General features: G+C 33.0%; 3 protein-coding genes across 3 annotated transcripts; 1 reads left to right on the top strand and 2 right to left on the bottom strand.

Annotated features, from left to right (window-relative positions):
- The first annotated feature begins 2,131 nt into the window (after nucleotides 1–2,131).
- Nucleotides 2,132–20,883, top strand: LOC110706974 (meiotic recombination protein SPO11-1-like). Its single transcript, XM_021884986.1, has 18 exons — nucleotides 2,132–2,225; nucleotides 2,349–2,448; nucleotides 3,653–3,726; nucleotides 3,841–3,942; nucleotides 4,267–4,340; nucleotides 4,759–4,775; nucleotides 5,137–5,206; nucleotides 5,291–5,325; nucleotides 5,474–5,523; nucleotides 5,591–5,649; nucleotides 5,722–5,753; nucleotides 5,893–5,998; nucleotides 6,176–6,296; nucleotides 6,435–6,498; nucleotides 6,592–6,701; nucleotides 8,561–8,634; nucleotides 8,778–8,901; nucleotides 20,384–20,883. The coding sequence occupies exons 1-16, from the start codon at nucleotides 2,171–2,173 to the stop codon at nucleotides 8,593–8,595; spliced, it is 1,104 nt and encodes a 367-aa protein (XP_021740678.1). The 5' UTR covers nucleotides 2,132–2,170; the 3' UTR covers nucleotides 8,596–8,634; nucleotides 8,778–8,901; nucleotides 20,384–20,883.
- On the bottom strand, nucleotides 14,137–15,533 carry LOC110706972 (probable ATP-dependent RNA helicase ddx20). Its single transcript, XM_021884984.1, has one exon. It carries the CDS (start codon nucleotides 15,431–15,433, stop codon nucleotides 14,591–14,593), a length of 843 nt encoding a protein of 280 aa, XP_021740676.1. The 5' UTR covers nucleotides 15,434–15,533; the 3' UTR covers nucleotides 14,137–14,590.
- On the bottom strand, nucleotides 19,222–20,030 carry LOC110706973. The gene has a single exon (XM_021884985.1). The coding sequence runs from the start codon at nucleotides 19,954–19,956 to the stop codon at nucleotides 19,660–19,662; it is 297 nt and encodes a 98-aa protein (XP_021740677.1). The 5' UTR covers nucleotides 19,957–20,030; the 3' UTR covers nucleotides 19,222–19,659.
- Nucleotides 20,884–21,189: the final 306 nt, after the last annotated feature.

The raw sequence follows: 21,189 nt of genomic DNA, 5'->3' as shown, positions 1-21,189 counted from the left end.
TATAGTGGATATGAATAATTTTTCAATATCAATAACTACATATGTCAACAATGTCTAATATAATATATATGTAGTTTCATGTAATTTGTTAATTTATAAATAATTATAACATAATTTATTTAATTTGAATTCAATTGTATAAAATGTTAGATTTGCCACTAAAAAAATCATGATTTATATAAGAATGACATATTATATAGCTATGTTTTAAACCATGAATAACTTTTGAATGTATAAAATTCTTTTATATTTAAAAAAAAATTGAAATTTCACATACATTTTAATTAAAAAGATAGGGTTTAAAATTCTTAAATACAAGATACAAATTGTAACAAAAACACCAACAATATCTAGACATTATAGTTGAAAATCACATCATTTACATTAATTATTTGACTGCTTTAATATTACGAATTCTTTGTTTTCTTGTATTTTTTCATGTTTAAATGGGTTATAATTTTTAAACTTGTAAAACAGACTCATTGAAAAAATGACCAAGATGGGGAAACCTAAGGAAAAACTTTCTTTCCACAAAGACATCCAAGAAGGTGGAGTAAGTTTCAGGTAATTCTCCAAATATCATCTTATAGATAAGTTGTTAAGAAGACTGAATATTTCAGCAGAGAAAAACGATACAAGTAGTACCTGACAAATTGGCAATGGAACAAGCACACATTCTAATGACATTTTCTTGTATCGACTTCAAAGGAATAAACACATTCATCAGCATGGGCGGATAAGTAAAAATGTCTTTAAAAATAGCATGATACAAAGATTGCTTGTATAAACGGTTCCATCAGGGGCGGCTAGGTACGCACATGGCTCAATGAGAAGACAAATGTGAACATACAATTGTCTACCATGCTCGTCGACTTCGAAGCAGGGTAGACCTAAGGGTATAGTCATAGGGGGAATATTGATTAAATGAGAGGTCATGTTGTACGAACAATACCGTTCTTCTTTGAATGTATCAAAACAAAAACATTATTTAGATGTTTCAATTGCAAAAAAATGACCAAATACATCATGTGCTTAAATAACAGTAACCGAACAAGCAACGAAGAAATGAGGAATTGGAAGAGTTCTCCATTCACTAATTTCCGAATCAAAAACCTCAAAAGGAATTTCAGGTTGTGTAGTGAAACCTCTGACTTCAAAGCGAGAGTGAAGGACATATAAATTACCTCCAATCACTTCAACAATAGGACACACTTTAGTAGATTTCATTCTTGGAATAGTAGCATTAGCTAATTTAATTATGATATTCTTAATATCACCATTAGGACCACTAAATTATGGAATTAGCTTATACACCTCTCTCGAGGCATGCATAGAACAATATAGTGACGAAGGATCCTGTAATTCCCCACCAATTAGAAGTATATCTGAATCAGAAGTCGTAGAACACAGAAGCAAAATTGTAGAAGAAGGAAAAAAGCCAGTCTTGAAATTAAATCTGATTAAAACATACCTAAAGGCAGGAAATCAGAGGTGGCGTGAATGTTAGTACTCCACGCCACCTCCACCAGTGGTGGGTCAAACGATAATTCAAAGCACTTCCCACCGTATTTCTCCTCCGTCTTTTTCAAATCGATACAAAATAGATTGAACTTTGAACCCAAAAATACTAACCTCTCTTCTTCGATTTCTCCCTCCATTGTCGTCCTCCTCTTATGGATGTCGCACTCGAGGCCTACCCCTCCACGTCGGCCCTTTATAATCTTAGTAAATAGCATCCCAAGCTAAGGGTAATTGCGGAAGGACCACTGTCCCATGTTCATAAGGAACTGTTCCGTGAATTTTTCACTTTTTAAAGAGTGTAGATTACAAGTATATTTATTATTTATAGTAAATGCCAATCAGTTTACTTAGTTAAGGTTTGAGGGTGACACTTTAAACTTCGAATCAAGTTCTGTCTACATTACTCTTATAGTTCTCAGTTTCTCCACACAAAAAAAAAAATGTTTGTACAATGGCCCAGTATATATCAACAGCCCAAATTGGGCAAATTCAGAGAAAGTGTCAGCCCACTTAAATGAACCTCGCTAATAGGCCCATTGTCTTTACGACATAAAACTCAGCGGTAGAAGAAATTAGAGAGTATAAATACCTCATATTCAATTCAATTTCCAATTAAAATTACTCACTCAACTCTCAACACTGATAGAAAATGGAGGGAAAGCGTTCAACTCCAAAACCCAGCGATTTGCTTTACAAAATCAGAGGTAAATCCCTTCTTAATTCTCATAATCGAAACCCTAATTTTGTACTCCATAATTTGAATTCCAAAATTTCAGTTTATTCATCTTCATCCTCATTTTGTTTTTGATTTTTTGTTGTTGTTGCAGATTTTAGTCGTTCGATTCTCGTAGATATTTGCAATGGACGATCTCCAGTGGTTTCGATCAATAAATTCAGAACTTATTGCACGAATTCCGCTGAAAATTGGTACAACTTCTGAATTTCGTCCTATAATTTTCGATTTAGGTTTCAATTTTTGTGGAATTAGAATTTTAGAAATATATGTTGTTGATTGAGCTTATACTTGTATGAATTGGTGCTTGCGATTTGGACATTATGCTAGATACGAGAATATGATTTGGATTTGTAGAGAATTTGACTAAATGCAGCTTGATTCAACACGCTGATGGATGCGGTCTGGTTTTATTTTAATTTTTCATGCAATTTTTGATTTATTTTTTGCATTATTGATTTAATTACTCGTTTTTCGGAGTTTTTTTTTATTTAGAAACAATTTGGAAGGTTGATCTTGTGCTTGTATTCATGAAAGTTTGACATAGTGCAACTTGATTAGGTATGCTAATGGATTTGATTCGGTTTCTTTTTAATTTATTTTTTTATTCATTATTGTGTAAGTTTCGAATTATTCAATTATATGTTGATTTATAAGTACATGTAATTGATAGTTGAGTTGATATCCATGTGAATATATGCCTTTCTTCGGAGATTCTAGTTTCATGCACAATGCTGAAGACCAAGCTTGTGTTTCCTTTTAAGATACGTTGACAATTTACAACTTGATTGGACTTGCTGATTTATTTATGATTTCAAAGCTGTATTTAGTAGTATACTAGTGATTTTGACTTCAATTAAATTGTTATAACTCCGTATATGTTCTAATTTTTGAAACAATGGAACTTTATGTCATGTACACGAGGAGTTTATATAAGGCTGATGAGATTTTTTTTTTTAAATCAATCTGGATGTTTTTAGAAATTACTTGTACATTGTTCTTTGTGGTCTTACCTAGTAAAAACACTGTAGCACAATTATATTTTGCTGTTCTGTGGAAACTGCGCATATGAGAGCAACTGAAACTTCATGTTTTGAGTAGAACCATGTACTGAACAAGCTCTTTGTAAAATAAGTTCTGGCATTGTGGTTTTGAACACGACTGAAGCTAGAAATTATGTATTTTATCTAATGAATTGGAAGCGGATTTAGGGTTCTCTTTATCCAAGAAATATTAAGATCTTTTTAAGTTTCATGGTATCTTAAAAATTAGTTGTCAATCATATGCTCTTGGAGTCACTTAACTGACTATTATTTCACACTAAATATTTTCCGTGGTGGAGGATGTGCATTTTTCATGATGCTTTCATGTTTATGTTATTTCTATTGCTGTATGCAGTTTATGCAGCTCCAATTTGCCAGTAGGAACAGAGGTACTTACCTTGCGAAGGCAACCACATGCTCACAGGATAGGTAACCTTTATTCTCAGAACATAATAGTCTTATTGCTTACAGATGTTTTGTTACAATTATTATCGGACTCTGCTTCACATTCCATTCATCTATTTCACTTTACTTTTCCACCAGATGTTTTGCTAAGGGTGTTGCTAATAGTTCAGAAGCTTCTACAAGAAAACAAACATGCTTCAAAACGAGATATATATTATACTTATCCATCTTTATTTTCAGGTGTGCTTCCAGTATGAAAACTTAATATAGAATTGCTGAGGCTGCTGTGGTTTTTACTAATATATTTTATTCAAAGATGCTTCTACCACCAGTCTGGTAACTGAATCATTCTTTTCTCCAGTATTGGAGTGCACACTCGTTTAGAATTTCAGCTATCTCTTTCCCTTGAAATACTATAGACCTGGTTTTATAAATGCAGTAGACAATTCTTATTAATGATTATCTTCAAATCTCTCCACTTGTGTTGTTTCTCTTTTAATTTCATTGGAAAGCTGGAAGCTAAGGGTCACTATTCTTAATAAGATACTTCTATTGTCTGTGCAGATCAGTCTATTGTAGATCGTGCCATAAATGATATATGCATACTCCTTGAGTGTAGTCGCCACAATTTAAATGTAGTGAGTATACCTCGTTTTCTTCTTTCGTCAATATATTTCTCTTTTCAGATATGGCTCAGCTACTCCTATAACTTGGATATAGAAGCTACTGTAGACCAACTTTAAAACAAAGCGGCTAAATTTTATGACTTGAAATTATCAATATTGTAGACGATTATGTTTGCAGGAATTATATTGTGTACTGTGGTATCATGGCACTCATTCACTGTTGTATTTTTTCTCTGATATCACTCTGTGCATGTCTGTTTCTAGTGGCTTATAGCTGATATGTATTAGTTGATTACATTATCTTTGGTACCATGGCTTCACGCTGCTCATCCACAATAACTTTTGATTTGTGTTCTTTGTCAGTGAGAAGTGACTTGTACATTCCAAGTCTTTAGAATAACTCATAATTCTATTATCCCTTGTCTTGCAGGTATCTGTCGCAAAAGGGTAAGTTTAATCTATAATTTAAACCGGATATCTTCCTTTTTATTGCTTATTACTCAATTTCCACTTTTCCTCCTCTCTTTCATGGCGGAGTTATTCTGCGCCGCTGCAGCATTGAAAATACTGACAATCACTTAAGAAGTGCAATCTTGCTTTATTCCTTAGTTCTTGGCATCATTCCTAATCCAATATTAATGGGCTGGTAAAAAACACCTAAGATCAATGCGCTGACAAATAGTTACATAGACATCCTTAATTTTGACATCTGCTGGCATCAAGACATTAGTTTCTTCTTCCAAAGTATAAGTCATGCTAATAGCATTTTGTGAACTTTAATAGCATGTTCATCTTAACTCGTTCTTAGGTTGGTGATGGGCTGGATTAGGTTTTCTGAAGACGGAAAGAAGTTTGATTGCATAACTAATCCTAATATTGTAAGTGTCCTTGCCTCCTTGGTATACTATGTCATTTCATGGAATAAAGATTTATATTCATATGCAAATCTTGTTTTGCTTCAGGCTCAACCTGTTCCTGTCCAAGCTGAAGATGTTCATGATATCCATAAATGCAATATCTTAGCTATGAGTTGAATATTGACATGATGATATGCATGTTTCCATTAGATGCTGGCCTGTTTAATCAATCTTTTGGCAGAATATATAAGTGTGCTAAATAGTAAGATTTTTCTTGACTATTGGATTAGATATTCTTAGTTTTGCTGAATACATCTTAGTTGTTGAGAAGGAGTCAGGTAATATTCTTCCGTGATAAACTCTGGGGTACTCATCCTTGTGATAATAAATGAACCTTTCTTCCAGTTTTCCAGAGACTGGTGAATGATAAGTTTTGCAGCCACAATCGATGCATTGTCATTACAGTAAGTTGGGAATGAAGTAAGCTCATGTTTTTATTTCTTCTAAGGGTTAGTTTTTAATTGTAGCTGTTGCAGGGGCGTGGATACCCAGATGTTCCTACAAGAAGGTATCTTTTAGCCTTTTGATAGTGTGCAATGTTAAAAATGATTTGTCAGTTTCTGATTTAAGTTCTATGATTTATTTTCTCGTTTGATGATGCCACTCATCGGTTTTTCATGATATGCATGAATTTACTCATCCTTCAGATTTTTGCGCCTCCTTACTGAGAAGCTGCACGTTCCTATATATTGCTTGGTGGATTCTGATCCATATGGGTTTGACATCTTGGCCACTTATCGATTTGGCTCACTGGTTAGTAACTTCTATAGCTGGTGCCAATTGCTTTTATGTGGTGCATGTGGCAATAAGGCATAGTGGTATTTGCAAAATATTATGTTAATTGCCTATTCTAATTGCACTTTTGTGGTCAAATAGTCTTGATTGATTCATTCCTTTTTAAATTGTAAACATTTCTATTTGATTTCCTAGGAAATGGCGTATGATGTGGAATTTCTTTGCGTACCGGATATCTGCTGGCTTGGTGTTTTTACATCTGATTATGAAAATTATGCTTTTCCTTCACAGTGTCTCCTTCCCTTGACTACTGAAGGTAAATAGAAAACATATGTTTTATACAATCAAGTAGTAAGACTTCCCAAAATTTATTTATTTATTATTTATTTATTTTCCTGTTTTTTTAATCTATATGCAGAATACTTTAACTTTCCTGCTTCTTTCGTTCCATTAGATAAGAAGAAAATTGAAGCACTGTTACATAGGTGTTACCTGCAGCATGAGGAGCCACATTGGAGGTATCTTTCACCACTTAGTCTAAGCTGTTGTAATTTTTCATTAATATGTCTCAGTGTTTGATGACTTCTTTTTCCTCTCTTTTGCCATTTAAGACTGGAACTAGAGAGGATGCAGGATAAAGGTGTAAAGTTTGAGGTTGAAGCATTGTCTGTCCACTCACTTTCCTTCTTGTCAAAGGAGTACTTGCCATCAAAAATCCAATGTAAGAGCGCCTGTTCTAATTTGTTAGATTATATGCTAGCATTTGCAGATGCTTAAGTATTAGGTGTTACATTTAAGTTGATGGGCTATGTTGTTACTTACCTGTACTGTTTTTTGCTTGATGGAACTAAGAAATACTTCGTGCATGTAACTAATGAACTTGGAGATATGTTATTGTACAAGTTCCTCCATCTAAAAAGGGGGTATAAAATGCACATATCGTCTACATTACAGATCTCCTTTGATATATTATTCCGTGGAGGGCTGATGATATTTTTTGCTTTCTTGTTGTGATTTGGGCATTGAGTTGTAACTGAGTTATTAATATTGAGGGACTGCATGCTGCACAAATCATAATGAAAATAAATTGTTGGCGTCCATGTCATGTTGGAATGATAGCTGAGGAAGTTTGCTAATAATATATTTGTTACTCCTCTATCCAGCAAATTGATATGTTTCAAATTTTATTTTATTTGGCAGAGTGTTGTTTGGGTGGATGGATTCAGTGCGCAAGTGAAGCTTTTGCCTTATGTTATTATTCTTTTTTCTTTTTTCCTTTTCTTTTTCTAAGTTTCATATCTTGCATTACTTTGAATTTTTTTTTGTCTGAAATCATTACCACTATGTTTGGATATAGAGAAATGGCAGGAGGAGAAGAGAAGAGAAAAGGAAGGATGCATCATCCTTTATTTGGATAGCTAATGCAGGGAGATAAGGGGAGGGAATTGGAAGGATCCATTTTCCTTCCCCTTTTAATAAACCAAATCTCTCCATTGTTGGAGAGATTTAGACGGAAAATGGAAGCTCCCTTCTCCCTCCCCCTCACCTCCCTTTCCCTTCCCTCTTTTTCCTTCTCCTCCCTTTTCCTTCACTATTGTTATCCAAACATAGTGTAAGGCTTTGAAACCAAAATCTAAAGATGGCAGGATTTGTACAACCTTTGTTTCATATTATTTGCGATGTTTGTCACAAATGAATGTTTCACATTATTTGCAACAAATGGTTTTTTTTTTTTTCCTCCTTTTTTAGTTGTGATTTCTATCTATCTCTTTCCTCATCACATGCATCTCTATCTTTCTCTCTCCATTTAACATATACAAACTAATTTAGCCTAGGAGTCCTTGCAAACTCATTTGTTGCAAACAATATGATACAAAGGTAGTATTTTTTATGGTTGTCAAGAAAGAGTGGGTCTCTTTTTTAATTTAAACATATATTTTTCTGGAAAAACTGCATCATGTATACTTCTGAAACTTCTTGCATTCTGTAGCAACAGCAGGGTTTCATTTACATAGAGATATCTTAAGTGTGCTGTTCTATAATACTAATAGCTTCATCTGTTATTATTATTTCTTGACTTCCGCTGAGATGAACTTCTATTCTGCCAAAAATTGATCTGGTTAATCCATATTTGTTCATTGATGTATTTGTGGATCATTATGATTAGTTTGTGGGAGTTAGATTTAAATTTTCCATGATTTAATTATGTTCACTAGTATTTTCTATTGCTTAAAGACTAAACTGTAACATTCCGGTGGTTATAAGGACTTGTTTATTCATGGATCCCACATAATAATGAGGTTTAATGCCAAATTAAAGAAAGAGACAAACTATGTTACTGTGCTGATGGACATCACTGGTTGATAGGTTTAAAAAGCTTTCTCTGTTGTCTATTATATTGCTTTCAGGAACAGTGTTATTTAGGTCTTACTTTCAGTGGAAAATTCTTCCCCAGCTAAATGTATTTTTGTTTAGTTTTGTTTATACTGCATAATTATTAACTTATTAACTGCTCATGGAATGTACTTAATGGTTCTCTTTATTTTGAGTTTCCCCCCTAAATTCTCCTCTTTCTCACAGGCATGTCCCAAATGTCTCGTTTGATGTCGTTTTGATGGACTATTTTTCCTTGTCTCCAGTTCCGTTACAAACAGGTACAGGTGGTCTTGCCATGTAACTAAAATAAGCATTAATTTGAAGGGGATATCCCATTGTCTTCTACATTGTTGAATTGCAGTCATGCATAGAATAGACATGAGTCTGAATCATATTTAGATTGACTTAACCGTTAACACAGGGACCCAGTGTGGAAGAACTTGGATTAAAAAACTACAGAAGATGCTGAAAATGAAACCAATTGAGGATTTATCCAGACAAGTATAAAGATGTGATGGATTCTTCAGCCACCTGTGCTTTACTAAGTAAGTAGACGAAGAAGATCTATCTCTTTCATCATCTCAGCAATTAATGCTTCATGTGCTGCATAAATTGTTTTGTTTTCCTCCAAGAACCAAACTTCCTAGGCAAATTTGTCGACCTGCTTGTGTTTCATTTCACATAATTAATGCTATATTGTTTCATGTTATGTTGTCTAAAATACACATGCTATAGGTGTCAATACATAGGTTAAGATACTTGCCATATTTGTCTAGTGTTGTTAGTAGTTTGAAAACATGCTTAAGAGCGTACACTTTAGAGTCTAGAAGTCTAATAATTTTCTAGGGAGAATTACATTGAAAGAGGTAATAGTGGCTTCTTCTAAGCTTGCTGACTGAATAGAGGTCCAAATATATTTTGGATAGCACATTATTTTTCCCGTCTCTTATTGTAAAGTTGATGACGTGTTCTGGGTCCATGAAGCTATTTACTATCTATCTTTTCTTTTTTCTTCAACCCATTCATAATATATGTGAGGGTCAGCAGTTCTATTTGTGGCGTCTTGTTTGAAGTTGTGGAAGAGCCATATTTGATTATGCCCTAATCATTGAGTTCTTTGGACTTGAGCCTAACATAAGTTGCAATCAGGTAACTGTTAGTAGGCCAGTGTATGGGCACAGAATTGTGGAGATTCATTAGATTTCAGCTTGTAGGGTGACCCAGGATAGTGTGGGTACTTATTGAAGGGGATTCAGTGAATCCTCTCTAGTAGTCTCATCTGACTAGAGACGAGAGTGAGACTGATAGTTGGGGATGAGGTAGCTTATATTTGAACCTTCTATAGTTCTATAACCTTTTCAATGGCCGGACACAAACTAGGGCAGTATTGCAGTAGTAGTTGTAGTTAGTGATTACTAAAGGGTGTTTCATGGAGAAAGTAATAATTAATCTTGTTTGGACTTATTAATCCTTACTAGACAATTAGAACTTACTATTCTAGAAATAAGGGGAAATAAGAATAGAATAGGAACTTAGTCTTGTTTATTACACGGGTAGCTATGTTGATGATATTATATTGAGAAAGTTATACGATGTAGAGCACTAAAGATGTGTATCTGTATATTCACTAAAAAAATATTTTTGTTTGTATCTCATAGTAATTTTTGGCTTCTACAACACTAGACCTAAAAACAAGCTATGTGAGAATGACATTACCGACGTGCATTAGAGATCATGAAAAAAACCAGTTCCGTAAAAAACCAAAGACTTGACTATTTTCAGGGAGTTAAATTTTTGGACCCTAAATGATTTTAAGTTCTATGACACTATTTTTCTAGCAATATATATTAAGTAAAAAATTTATACTATTGTAAGTATTTGTGAAAATAGTGATTAATGTTGCCTCAGCATACTTGAATTCCATTGTAACCACGTGTAGCTCGCATGATGTGCTGATGTCCTTGATTGTCCTTGATTTCCATTGTAGAAGTGGGTCAATTATTTTACAATCATTTTTTTCCTTGTCTCCCAATCATGATGGTCAATGCCAAGAATCATATCCAAAATCATCTTCTAGACTAGACGTCTACCAAGTACCAAATCACTTAACCTTGTAGGAGGAATTCAATAATTAGTGCGAACGGCATCTGTACCCTTTCCCCGACGGCAAAAGGAAGGAAACTGTATAGTATTACAACAGTAAACATGATTTTGATAAACTGTTTCTAGTTTTACTTTTTTTATGATCCAGAAAGCTTGGAGCATGTTGATTTGTTTTCTTCTGTTCTTGATGTGAATAAGAACTTGGATTTTTTTTACTTTTTACTGTATTTAGTTGGATTATATTATTCCTATTTGTGTCTGGTTACTTTATGATTATCTAAGATTTGGCTTTGATACTTGTTTATACTTATTTTATGGGTGCGTTATTGACCTTGTATTTGATACAAGTATAATAGAGTAATAGACTATGTTGTTTGGACTTGGGTGCCTATGTCCAACATTTTGTAAAATCTTTTCTTAATTTTGTTAAAAATGTGTCAAGCTGTCAAAGTATCCTACCCATCCAAGGGTCAAGTGTCAAGTGTCAAGTGTCAAATATAAGTACTTGAAATAAAGTGAAGAGTGTGAGTAACAGACGTAAGATAGCAAACAAAAAGGCGCGTCTTGTGCCTAGTCTTCAAGGAGTTTTCCAATTTGGTACATTTTATAAGCCTATCTATGAAAGAAAAGAAATTATAAAATATTTGCATCACTGCATGCACCTTGTTTCTTGTATTCTAGTAAAAGGTTAAGAATATAAAACTCAAAATCTCTCTTTTAATTTCATTTTCCAAGTTGTTGGAGTTGGTTTAATTTTTTTTTTTTTTAACCTATAATCTTTATATTAATTTACTTTGACTCCTCATTTAATCTTTTTATTAACACGGATTTGGAATCCTTACTCACATAATCACTTAAGAAATGTAGCAATAAAAGGAAGGAAAAGAAGAATATGTGCTATTTGTGCTCACAAATAGGTTTAAGATGAGCATTTTAACAAGAATTTACAATTAAAAAGTCCATTTAAAATGTTTGTTTATGTATTTCTATGTCAAAATTCATGCAATAACTCATCTTAAAACAGGATTAAATTCCACGTATTCTTTGTTGAATCCGTTTCTAAATTTAAGGTAGTATTTTTCATGTTTGAAATTTCTTATTTTTACATGTTGGATACTTAGATTTGTACACTCAACTCAAGTAACATAGCTAGTAGTTGAGTTAGAATTTGGGTTTGGTAATGTTGCCGTTTCCTAAAAATTAGGTTCTTCTCTAAAATAGTCTCAAAAAACCTTCAATTATGACACAAATTAGCAAACAAAAATAGTCTTCCTAGCTGTTCATCTACAAAATCCCCTCGTGCCATTTTATGGAGAGATCATGTTATAACTCCTACACCAAGGTCACCATCCATAATAAAATTGAAATATCTATTAATCACTGAAACAACTCAAACAGGTTATGAGCTGAGTAAACAGTCTGGTGAAATTATTAAATTCTTATAAATCATCATATATAGTTTGACAATGTTGACACTATGATTGAACTTGGTTGTATTATGGGTATATAGTATTTCTAATGATTTGGACGTGGTTTTAATCACTCAGTATATAAACTGCCCTTGTGTCTGAAGATTAACTAAGCCATGTCACTCACTGCTATCGTGGCTCATATTACTTCAGGATTTTCAATTGTACAATGATATACATTATATTATAATCATAATAAGCGACATTAATATAATTTAATCGTATCTATGTAATATTTTAATTAAATGACGTATGGAATTTATGTTATCAGCAGCCATTATTTCTCTTTCCCAACCATGACTTGAACATGTGGACTAATAGATTCTGACTAGCAATTTAGATTGTTGAAATCTTAGTATCACGTATCTTTAATTGTTTTTTACAGCTGGTTGACATTTATCATTTAGTATATTTAATGGTTGCATGTTTTTGCAAACTTTTGTGTGATTTGTGCTTGCAAATGAAAATTGAGTTCGTGTTTGACTTAAAGTAGCAATCATTTGTACTTTTTTGGCTATGAACGTATGATTGATTTTAGGATAGATTTTGAAGCATTAAATTAAAAGCCAACTATACCCAAAAAATTGGTACATCCCAAGTGTGCATCACACATTCACACATGAATTGTAGCATTATGCTTTTATGTAACATAAAGCCTTGTTTATATTTAGTAAGGCTTTCACATATCTAGAATTGAAATTTGTCAACATGATTCAATTGCTGAAATTTGCAAGACTAACTTGTGTTACTGAGCTAAAAAAGGATAAAAACTACTAAAAAAACTTATATAGGTGAAAAAAAATAAGGAGGGACAATTAATAAAGTCGAGGGATTAACATGACTTGGCTTGACCAGCCTTAGCCTCATGACTTGTGATAGTTTGGCATTTCTGGAGGGGTTAAGGTTAGGGAGACAAGCCACATTGGTTTTCATTTTTTTTATTTATATTTGAACTATTGTCACATTATATTAGAATTTTAAAAAGATGAGTCAAAAGCACCTAAAAAATGACTACACTTCACATTGATTATACTACTTTATTTTCTCAAAATTCAGATAAATAGACAAGTGATAAAATATTAAATAAAGATCTAAAAAGTGTGATTTAGTTTGGAAAAAGGCCAAAAAAGATATTTTTATTTTGAAACTAAGGCCAAAAAAAGATATTTGGACAATCATATTAAAATCAATTGCATAATTGATGTATTATATGGAACACTCTTATATTTCTATTCCAGATCCACAAAAATATCATTAATATCATATAGCAAGAGATTTGTTAAAGTATGAGAAATGTTTCCCAGAATTACTGATTAAATATCAATTATTAGAAATACTCCCCTGTCATTAATGAGATTTCTACTTGGGGAAAAACGGGAATAACTATCTTCAAAAATCTTTTTTGAAGTTGGAGTAGCATTATTCTTTTTGTCTGTATGACCAAAAAATCCTTTTAATGCATGCATTGAAGACTATTGTTGCATATTAGAGGAGAGGAGAGATAGTTACTAACTTATCACCTTGAGTCTTCTTTGCCAATTGGATTTGGGTAGGAACCTCAGTTAGTCTTCCATGGGTAGTCAACACACATTTAAATCTTTTTACCAAATGTGATTGTTGGGAATTATACTAGCGGTTAACATGCGATTGTTGGGAATTTCCCTCGTGTGTGTTGGGGGGGAGGGTGGGGGGTGGAATCCAAATCGGACGAAGTATATGACTATATAAGTAGGTTGAATGGTTGATTTAAAATGACTACCATTATACTTATATAGTAATATGTTATATTTTGATTTATTTTTTAATGTCAAATTCATTATAAATCATTTATCTAAATTTTAAAATTCATTTGTTTGATTTTTAATTTTTTTCCCTAATTAATTTACAAAATTTAGTTTTTATAATAACTAGAATTAAAAAAATAGTTCATAAATTAATTATCAAAATATAAAAAAATATTAAAAATAAGAAAAAACATTCATAATTAATTTTGACATAAAAAAATAAATCAAAATTAACCAATAAAAAATTAGTATAATCATAAAATTTTCATTTTTCAATATAAGTGCCTGAAATCTGTGCATAGTGTGCTACTCTGCCTATCTTTGTTTGGTTGGGTTTATTGTATGTCTGATAAAGATGTATGTAGCATTTCCCATGAAGGGATTAATCACAGAGGCATATTGTTCATCATTCCTTCTATTAAATCTGAAAACATCATGGAAAATGGGGCTTAGTGCCATGAGGATATTCAATTTATTAAATATACGATGTCCATCTAATGTCTTTACCAAGATAACTCATTTTCTTTTGCTTGGTTTGTGTCAATTTTTTTAACTTTTGAACATTCCAATGTCCTATTATGGAGTATATTGTAGTTTTGGGACTGCCTTTCTCTTTGTTCTTTTTGTACAAACTTGAATGTCTCAAGAAGACAAGAAAACTAATAAGGGAAGATTTGTCTATGATAATAGTGTACTACACAAACCAAGATATATCTACAACATAATTATGGTATTTGCTAACATCTATGGTCTAAAGTAAAGCGTGATTGAAGATGAAAAAAAAGCATCTATGTCTATACTCTATAACATATGGAGGATAACAGAAGAGGAAAAGAAAGTTATGTTACAATGAAGTCATGTATTAATCTCTAATCAGTTTAAACAACTATAAGTTGTCTTTGGGCTTCGATTCTGAGATCTTCCTTCATCTTTCTAATGAAGTCATCAAACTTTCTGTTTAATTCCTCTGTACTCATCTGGGCAATTGCTTCCTCTTCTTGTTCTGTTTCTCCTTGCTCTGCATAGTACTCATATTTGTCCTCTTCTTGCTCTGCATAATACTCATAATTGTCCTCTTGCTCTGCATAATACTTGTAATTGTCCTCTTCTTGCTCTTCATAAGACCAACTGTCAGAATGTTCTTTCTTGTTTTCTTTGTTATCATTAATGATAACATCTTCATACTTTTCTTCTTCCACTTCTTCCCATATTGTTCCATCTGTGATCTGATACACAACATGTTTTTCCTCTACATCTTCATTTGGCATGATTTCATTTTCTTCTAATTCATTTTCATTCTCATCTTCATTGGTGGCGGCATCCTCCACCAAGAGAGAGTTCCCTATCGAGGATTGCATAGTCTGACTGTATGCCTTGTAATACAAGTCATTATCAGGACTTGTCTCAGGCAGGGGTGGTGAGCTAGTATCGACAGAGCCACTTGAGTATTTTGCAATGAAAACCAGTATTCCATTACATAACAGGAATATGTAGTTCTTATCAGCTGCAAGGGAAAAGAGCTGACATGAGAATGTAGATAAGTGGGAGATGAGAGAATGGAAGAAGGGAGGCCGAGATGGGTGCAAAAATAATAAGGCGAAAACAGAGAAGGTCATAGAAAATGGGATGAGCATCTTAAGAAACTGGTAATATATGGGAGATTGGTGCTTGTTTTGAAGCTTTTGTTGATACATTGTTTTTGTATCTATTTTTGGTGTCATACGATATAAGAGGGAAAACTTTCTGGATGCTATCTGAACTTCAAAGATTGATTGTAGACCTTGAGGATTTAGTAACTTCCCTTATATAGGGGGATCAAAACACCTGGGATTTGTGTGATTTGGCATAATTGCCCTTGGGTATTAATGTGATATTGTGATGTGGAGGCTACTGAAGACTCCTTCAAAGTAAGAGTACCTCTTTCTTTGATTTGTGTGATGTAAGATTTGTGTGTCATATGATGTGGGGCATATTGTACTCCTATTAACACAATATATTGTCTACAGTTTATGTGTCATCACCCCTTCTGGTATAAGTTACCTTCATGTTTAGTGTTTACTGCCCTCAAGGGGAGTTGCTTTGTGGGTACATGATTGAAGCTAGCCATTTATTTTGGACCAAGAATTCTGAGACAGAGAGATCCTTTGAGGGGGAACAGTTCTAGCAATTAAGGTCCGGCGTATTAAATAGGGTTATTATTCTTTCGTAATCCTAAGTTTTATGTATAAGCATTCAGGATTTATTACTTAAAAATTCATTTAAAAAAAAAAAAAAAAACAAACAAACAAAAAACCACCTATTGGTCGGGGAAATCAATACTAGTAATTAAAATTTTACTCTTATCTTGTTATATAAAAAAAAATCTAAGAATTATGTTTAGCATCAAGAAGTTACTGTGCTCTCTCTCTTCCTGTCTTATTTTGCCCCTCTTCATGTCACCTTAGGAGGCTTTGCCAACATCCGGAAGGTTGGGGATATTTAGCTGCCTTTCAGGTAAAGGGACGCGTAAATGCAATTTTTGATGGATTAATCTCCCTTTTTTCTTACTTCACCTTGAAATTTAGGAGCTAAAATCCAAGTTCACATTTTAAGCACTCATTCATATAGAAGTTTGTTATTCTTATAGTGGAAGATGACCATCCTTCTTCCTCAATTACACGACTTCTATTTTTATATTAAATCTCTTGTTATATTATATTACCCAAAATTGCTCATATTTTCTTGTTAGTATTGTTTATAGTCCAATTCCAATATACTAGTTCTAGTTGCATATACAATCATGTATTGTATAATTACTCACTTAATGAAGGGTAGATCAATACTTCATTCTATAATAACTCCAAGCTTGTGATTATGTTAGGAATGACAATTGGCCCAGCTGAATTCTAGAGTGAGGTTTTGTGTAGGAGGGCATTAACCTGCTTGGTGTGTACTTGAAACTTGAAAGGTTGTTGTAGAAACCCGGGATTATGTATATTCTCTATTCGGATTTAATTGACATATGTGGAATAGTTTTAAGATGTTAAAAAAAGCTATTATATTTTCTAATACCCCTAACTAAGGTGGGATAATGATAGAAATAATACCCCAACTAATATTATAAACGTCTTTTTGTGAAATCATTGTCATATCATATTCTTACATGAGTAAATATTATACAATATTATAGTTAGAAAATCTTATTTAGGATTGTAATAAAAAATTATATATGATCTTATTTAGGATTGTACATATTATACAATATAATTATACAATATTATATATGATGTTTCATGCTTGCCTAAGTTGCTCCTCTCAATGATACCCCAAGCGCTCAAAATCTCTTCTGCTATGCAAATTGCAATCCCTAAAAATACTAATGTTAACAAGTCTCTCTCTGGGTAAATAAATTGATTAGTTTTGGCTTCTAGTTACATTAATTATGATGCATTAACATCTTGATTTCATGCACTTCCAACTTGAAGTTAGGCATTGCATTGCATCCACACTATAATGCTAAACGTACAATAAAATAAATTGACAATTCCTAACCAAATTTTTCTCTTGTTGGCTATCATGTAATCATGTATTCAATTGCATACTTATTTAGTATTGACTCACAGTTGCATGGGTCCACATGAGTTCTTAGGTATCAATATGATTTATCTAAAATAAGGGTGCATGAATTTCTTTCATTTTTTAAATGGTGATAATCAATCTAGCTACTTTTATTTTATCTCCTAGAATTGGCAAACGTATCAATCTTCATATACTAGTAGAATTTGATTTGTAAAAATCTTCCATCTCCATTCTTATCCACCAGATTATATAATTTTGTAGGCCTCTTGCACATGGTATGTTTCATGCTATATTGCTATTTTATGCCATGTCCATTTGTATATTTATATACTTGTCGTAATTTTAACCGTTTGCTTCTTTCTGAATAATAGTAGAACACTTGATTCAATTCATGCATAAAGACTCGTTTGTTTAAGCTTAGAATCTCAAACCATTTTCTTTTTTATTAATCACTTCCTTAGCATCAATGTCTTAATTTGCGATGATTTATATGCAAGTGTACAATAGCATTAATTTGCATGGTTTGGATCATTGTTAGCAAAATATTAGGAAACACTGCTCCCAAAGCCGCCATCCCTAGAATTCGTAGTGGGCGGTGTTGCTGTGATCACTTCGTTACCAACTAGTGATAACAAAGTACATAGAATTACCTACCATTGACTTTGCACATTATATGATAGGAATGAGATTTGAAATGTTAGTTCTAGTGATTGTGGCATCTCATAAAAAACATTCTGCTAGGACCATGGCATTATGTAATGGCAACAGATAGCCAACTAGCCATCCTTTCAACCCAAAAATATAAGCAATTTATAGCCAGACCAAAGTAAGGAACTAGTAATTTTTAAGAGCTTTTTTGGTATTGTGGAGATTATACTGCTTTAGTATTCATTTTTCAAAAGCCAGCAACTGTTAGTGGGTATTTTGTTTTTCGTAGAATGAGAGGATGAGAGTAAAATAGTGGTAGTATCGAATGCTTTTGGATTTATGGCCTTTGGATTTTGGGTGAATCTTTAATTTGAGCCCACATAAACTAAAACTATAGTTTTGCCGCCTGCATTTCTTCTCCATTAGTTTATTGCTTTATTATTGTAACACCATGTGAATTCTTGTCCAATTTCCACCAACTTTTTCCTCCCTTATTAGTACGGAGTATTTCCCTTAATTTACTATCTTTGGGCAAAATTGCCAGTAACCCAATTACAGTTACCTAAAAGAAACGATGGTGGGAAAAAGTTTTTGTTTTGTTTTTATTATTAAAATGTTGTTATTTATTTGTTTGTTTTCTTATGCTGTCATCGCTTTTTTTTTTTTTTTATTAATTTATTTATTTATTTTTTTTTTTATTTTACATTTGTATGTGGCCACTGGCCAATGTGTGCGTGTGTGTTTTTTTTTATAACTTTGATCATTTAATTCGTTCACAAATTATTAAGTACAGTAAGAAATTACCATCGAATTGGGTGTTTTGTCTAATCTCGGAGATAAATTTATAGTTGTTTGGGGAGAGGGTGTCCTCTGTCCAGTATCCTTGGTTAAGTTTTATACAGTACTTTTTTGGTTTCCAATATCAGACTGGTTTAGACTCTAGAAACTGTGAAAGTTTGGAATTTGTCATTTGTGTGAAGAAACATTCATGGTCACAAACTCACAGTACAACTGTTATAATTGTACTTTTCTTGTCAAATTAGGAATAAGTGCTCTTACGCTGCATGGAAGTTGCACCTTTTAGCTCATTATTATTTGCTTCTTTTACACCATTTCTTTTCTAGGAAGTTCATGATTTATGTGGTTGTAGTTGTTGCCTGATTCTGAGTATGATTAAGGTGTTATATTAACAGAAAAACAACACATATAGCTCACCTTTAGGAAACTAGTAATACTTTATATGATGTATAATACTACCTCCGTTAACTTTTATTTGCAACCTTGGAATATTTTATATCTCACAAATAATACCCCAAAGTTGCAAATAAAAGTTAACGGAGGTAGTATACTACAAAAAAACTCCTTCACAATCTACTAGCTAAAGAATACTCTTTAAATTTCCCTTCCTTTCTCCCCAACTTCATACTAAGTTGTCTGAAACTGTGGGCAACCCGGACCAAATGACTGAGTGACCTCCTTACAGGACTTAAAAGACATGCTAGAGAGCACCACTTATGTTTTATTACCTATATATATAAGACAGTCCCCCCTCCGTCTAGATATAATTGTCACGTTGGTATGGTAATTCGCATTAGTGTCATGAGTTGTGACAACTAAATCTAGACGGAGGTAGTAGTATATATTTCTTAAACGTTAACAGGCCTTGTAAGTCCCCATATTATCTAGGCAACTCCAGTTCTTAAAGGCCTTTCAGAAGCACCATGTTGAATAACTGAATGATTCAGAGCTGGTCAGGCCAGAGGAATGCTCCCATAGCAAACTTCCTCTTCGTGTCAAGGGAACCCTTGACGTGATGACCAAGACCATACTGATTCAACAGCATGTCCACCTTCCATTCCTCCATATTCTCATAGTCCGCCTTTTTGTATCGTGGGTAATGGAGAGGCATTTGGAAGGTGCTAACACCAGTCTCTTTGGCCTGTAAGTTAACTTTCTCGGTAGTTAGGCCTTGTTTCTGATCAGGTACGTGTACAAGTGTGTGAGTGAAGACAGAATTTAAGAGCCACTTCAAAGCCATACTTTGAGAAAGGAGGGAAATTTTAGGGGATTTGTGATTTTAGAAAGAGTGTTTTAAACCAAAGAAGGTGAAGAAAGTATCCCCTTTTTATAATGAACTTAGGTAGATTGCTTATACGCATCAAAATCTATTAATACTAATTTATATACTATTATATTGTTGGATTGAAAATGAATGAAAACAGTTTCCTATTTTTATTGCTGAACTTGTGTTGTAAGAAATATCATTTGTAAGGGCATTAAGGTTGCCAGCAAGTTAGAGCATTGCATTATTAGAAACTGATTGCAGTTTTAATTGACACTTGTGATATACAGTCACTAATTTGATTAGTTCACTAAATAGAATAACATAACCATTTGATTTTTCAAGTCCTTCCAAATATTTATTGATGGCCTTTTTTATTCTTTCTTTATGTATTTGTATGCAGGGCATGATTGGATTGCAGGTTTTTGTTCGCGTCAAGAATTACAACTCCTGTATAATATGTTATCCTCATCTTCCGCCTGGAACTAATTGTCAACCTAGTACTGTTGTGAAATCTAAACTAGTAACGTGACAACTTTTTGATCAGATTTGTTACGTACCTCTTGTTAAGTACTCCGTACTCGGCATATTCTCAGTACAGTGGATCATTTGAACCATGGCCTATGAGCATAACTTTTCAGGAAAGCAACAAACAAAAGGCTTTGTGTTGGCATTGTAACAGAACTGGCCACATTGCACGTGTGATCGAGAGTATTAAGCTTCATATAATTTCTCTTATTTTGGCCCTTAGTAGGAAAATTATTAGAGAAATTTGTATGAATATGCTATACTATACAAACAAACAAAAGGCAAATAATTACCATTATTTGCTTAGTTGTAGCTAAGAATTACAAGAATGTCAAGTGTAATCAAGAATACTGTAACAAATGATTTTTTGTTTGTCCAAATTAGCTTTTGATTAAATTGTCTTTTACGTTTGACGATGACCTATCATTGGTTAATTGCTTATAAGTTGCAACAATCAATTCATGATTTAGTGCAGAAAATACGGCACCATAAATACAAATTAATATTGTCGTGAAATGTGCTTAGTAGGGTCTAGGCTGCCCATCTCAAGAGTATGGAAACCAAAGTTTCGAATTGGAAATCACCTGGTAATTTTAAGGGCACACATTTTCGATATTTAATTGGGAGAAGAGAACGATATGTCAATTGCATAATTAAGAATATGACATAATTTTATGGGAC

This window comes from Chenopodium quinoa, unplaced genomic scaffold (assembly GCF_001683475.1).
Source record: "Chenopodium quinoa cultivar QQ74 unplaced genomic scaffold, ASM168347v1, whole genome shotgun sequence".
NCBI lineage: Eukaryota > Viridiplantae > Streptophyta > Magnoliopsida > Caryophyllales > Amaranthaceae > Chenopodium > Chenopodium quinoa.
This window is presented reverse-complemented; position numbering and strand designations above follow the sequence as displayed.

Coding starts and splice junctions, on each gene's coding strand:
- LOC110706974 (XM_021884986.1), top strand. CDS start 2,171: ATGGAGGGAAAGCGTTCAACTCCAAAACCCAGCGATTTGCTTTACAAA. Junction 3,727..3,840: donor ACCACATGCTCACAGGATAG/GTAACCTTTATT, acceptor CTTTTCCACCAG/ATGTTTTGCTAAGGGTGTTG. Junction 5,999..6,175: donor CTTATCGATTTGGCTCACTG/GTTAGTAACTTC, acceptor TTGATTTCCTAG/GAAATGGCGTATGATGTGGA.
- LOC110706972 (XM_021884984.1), bottom strand. CDS start 15,433: ATGACACCAAAAATAGATACAAAAACAATGTATCAACAAAAGCTTCAA.
- LOC110706973 (XM_021884985.1), bottom strand. CDS start 19,956: ATGGCTTTGAAGTGGCTCTTAAATTCTGTCTTCACTCACACACTTGTA.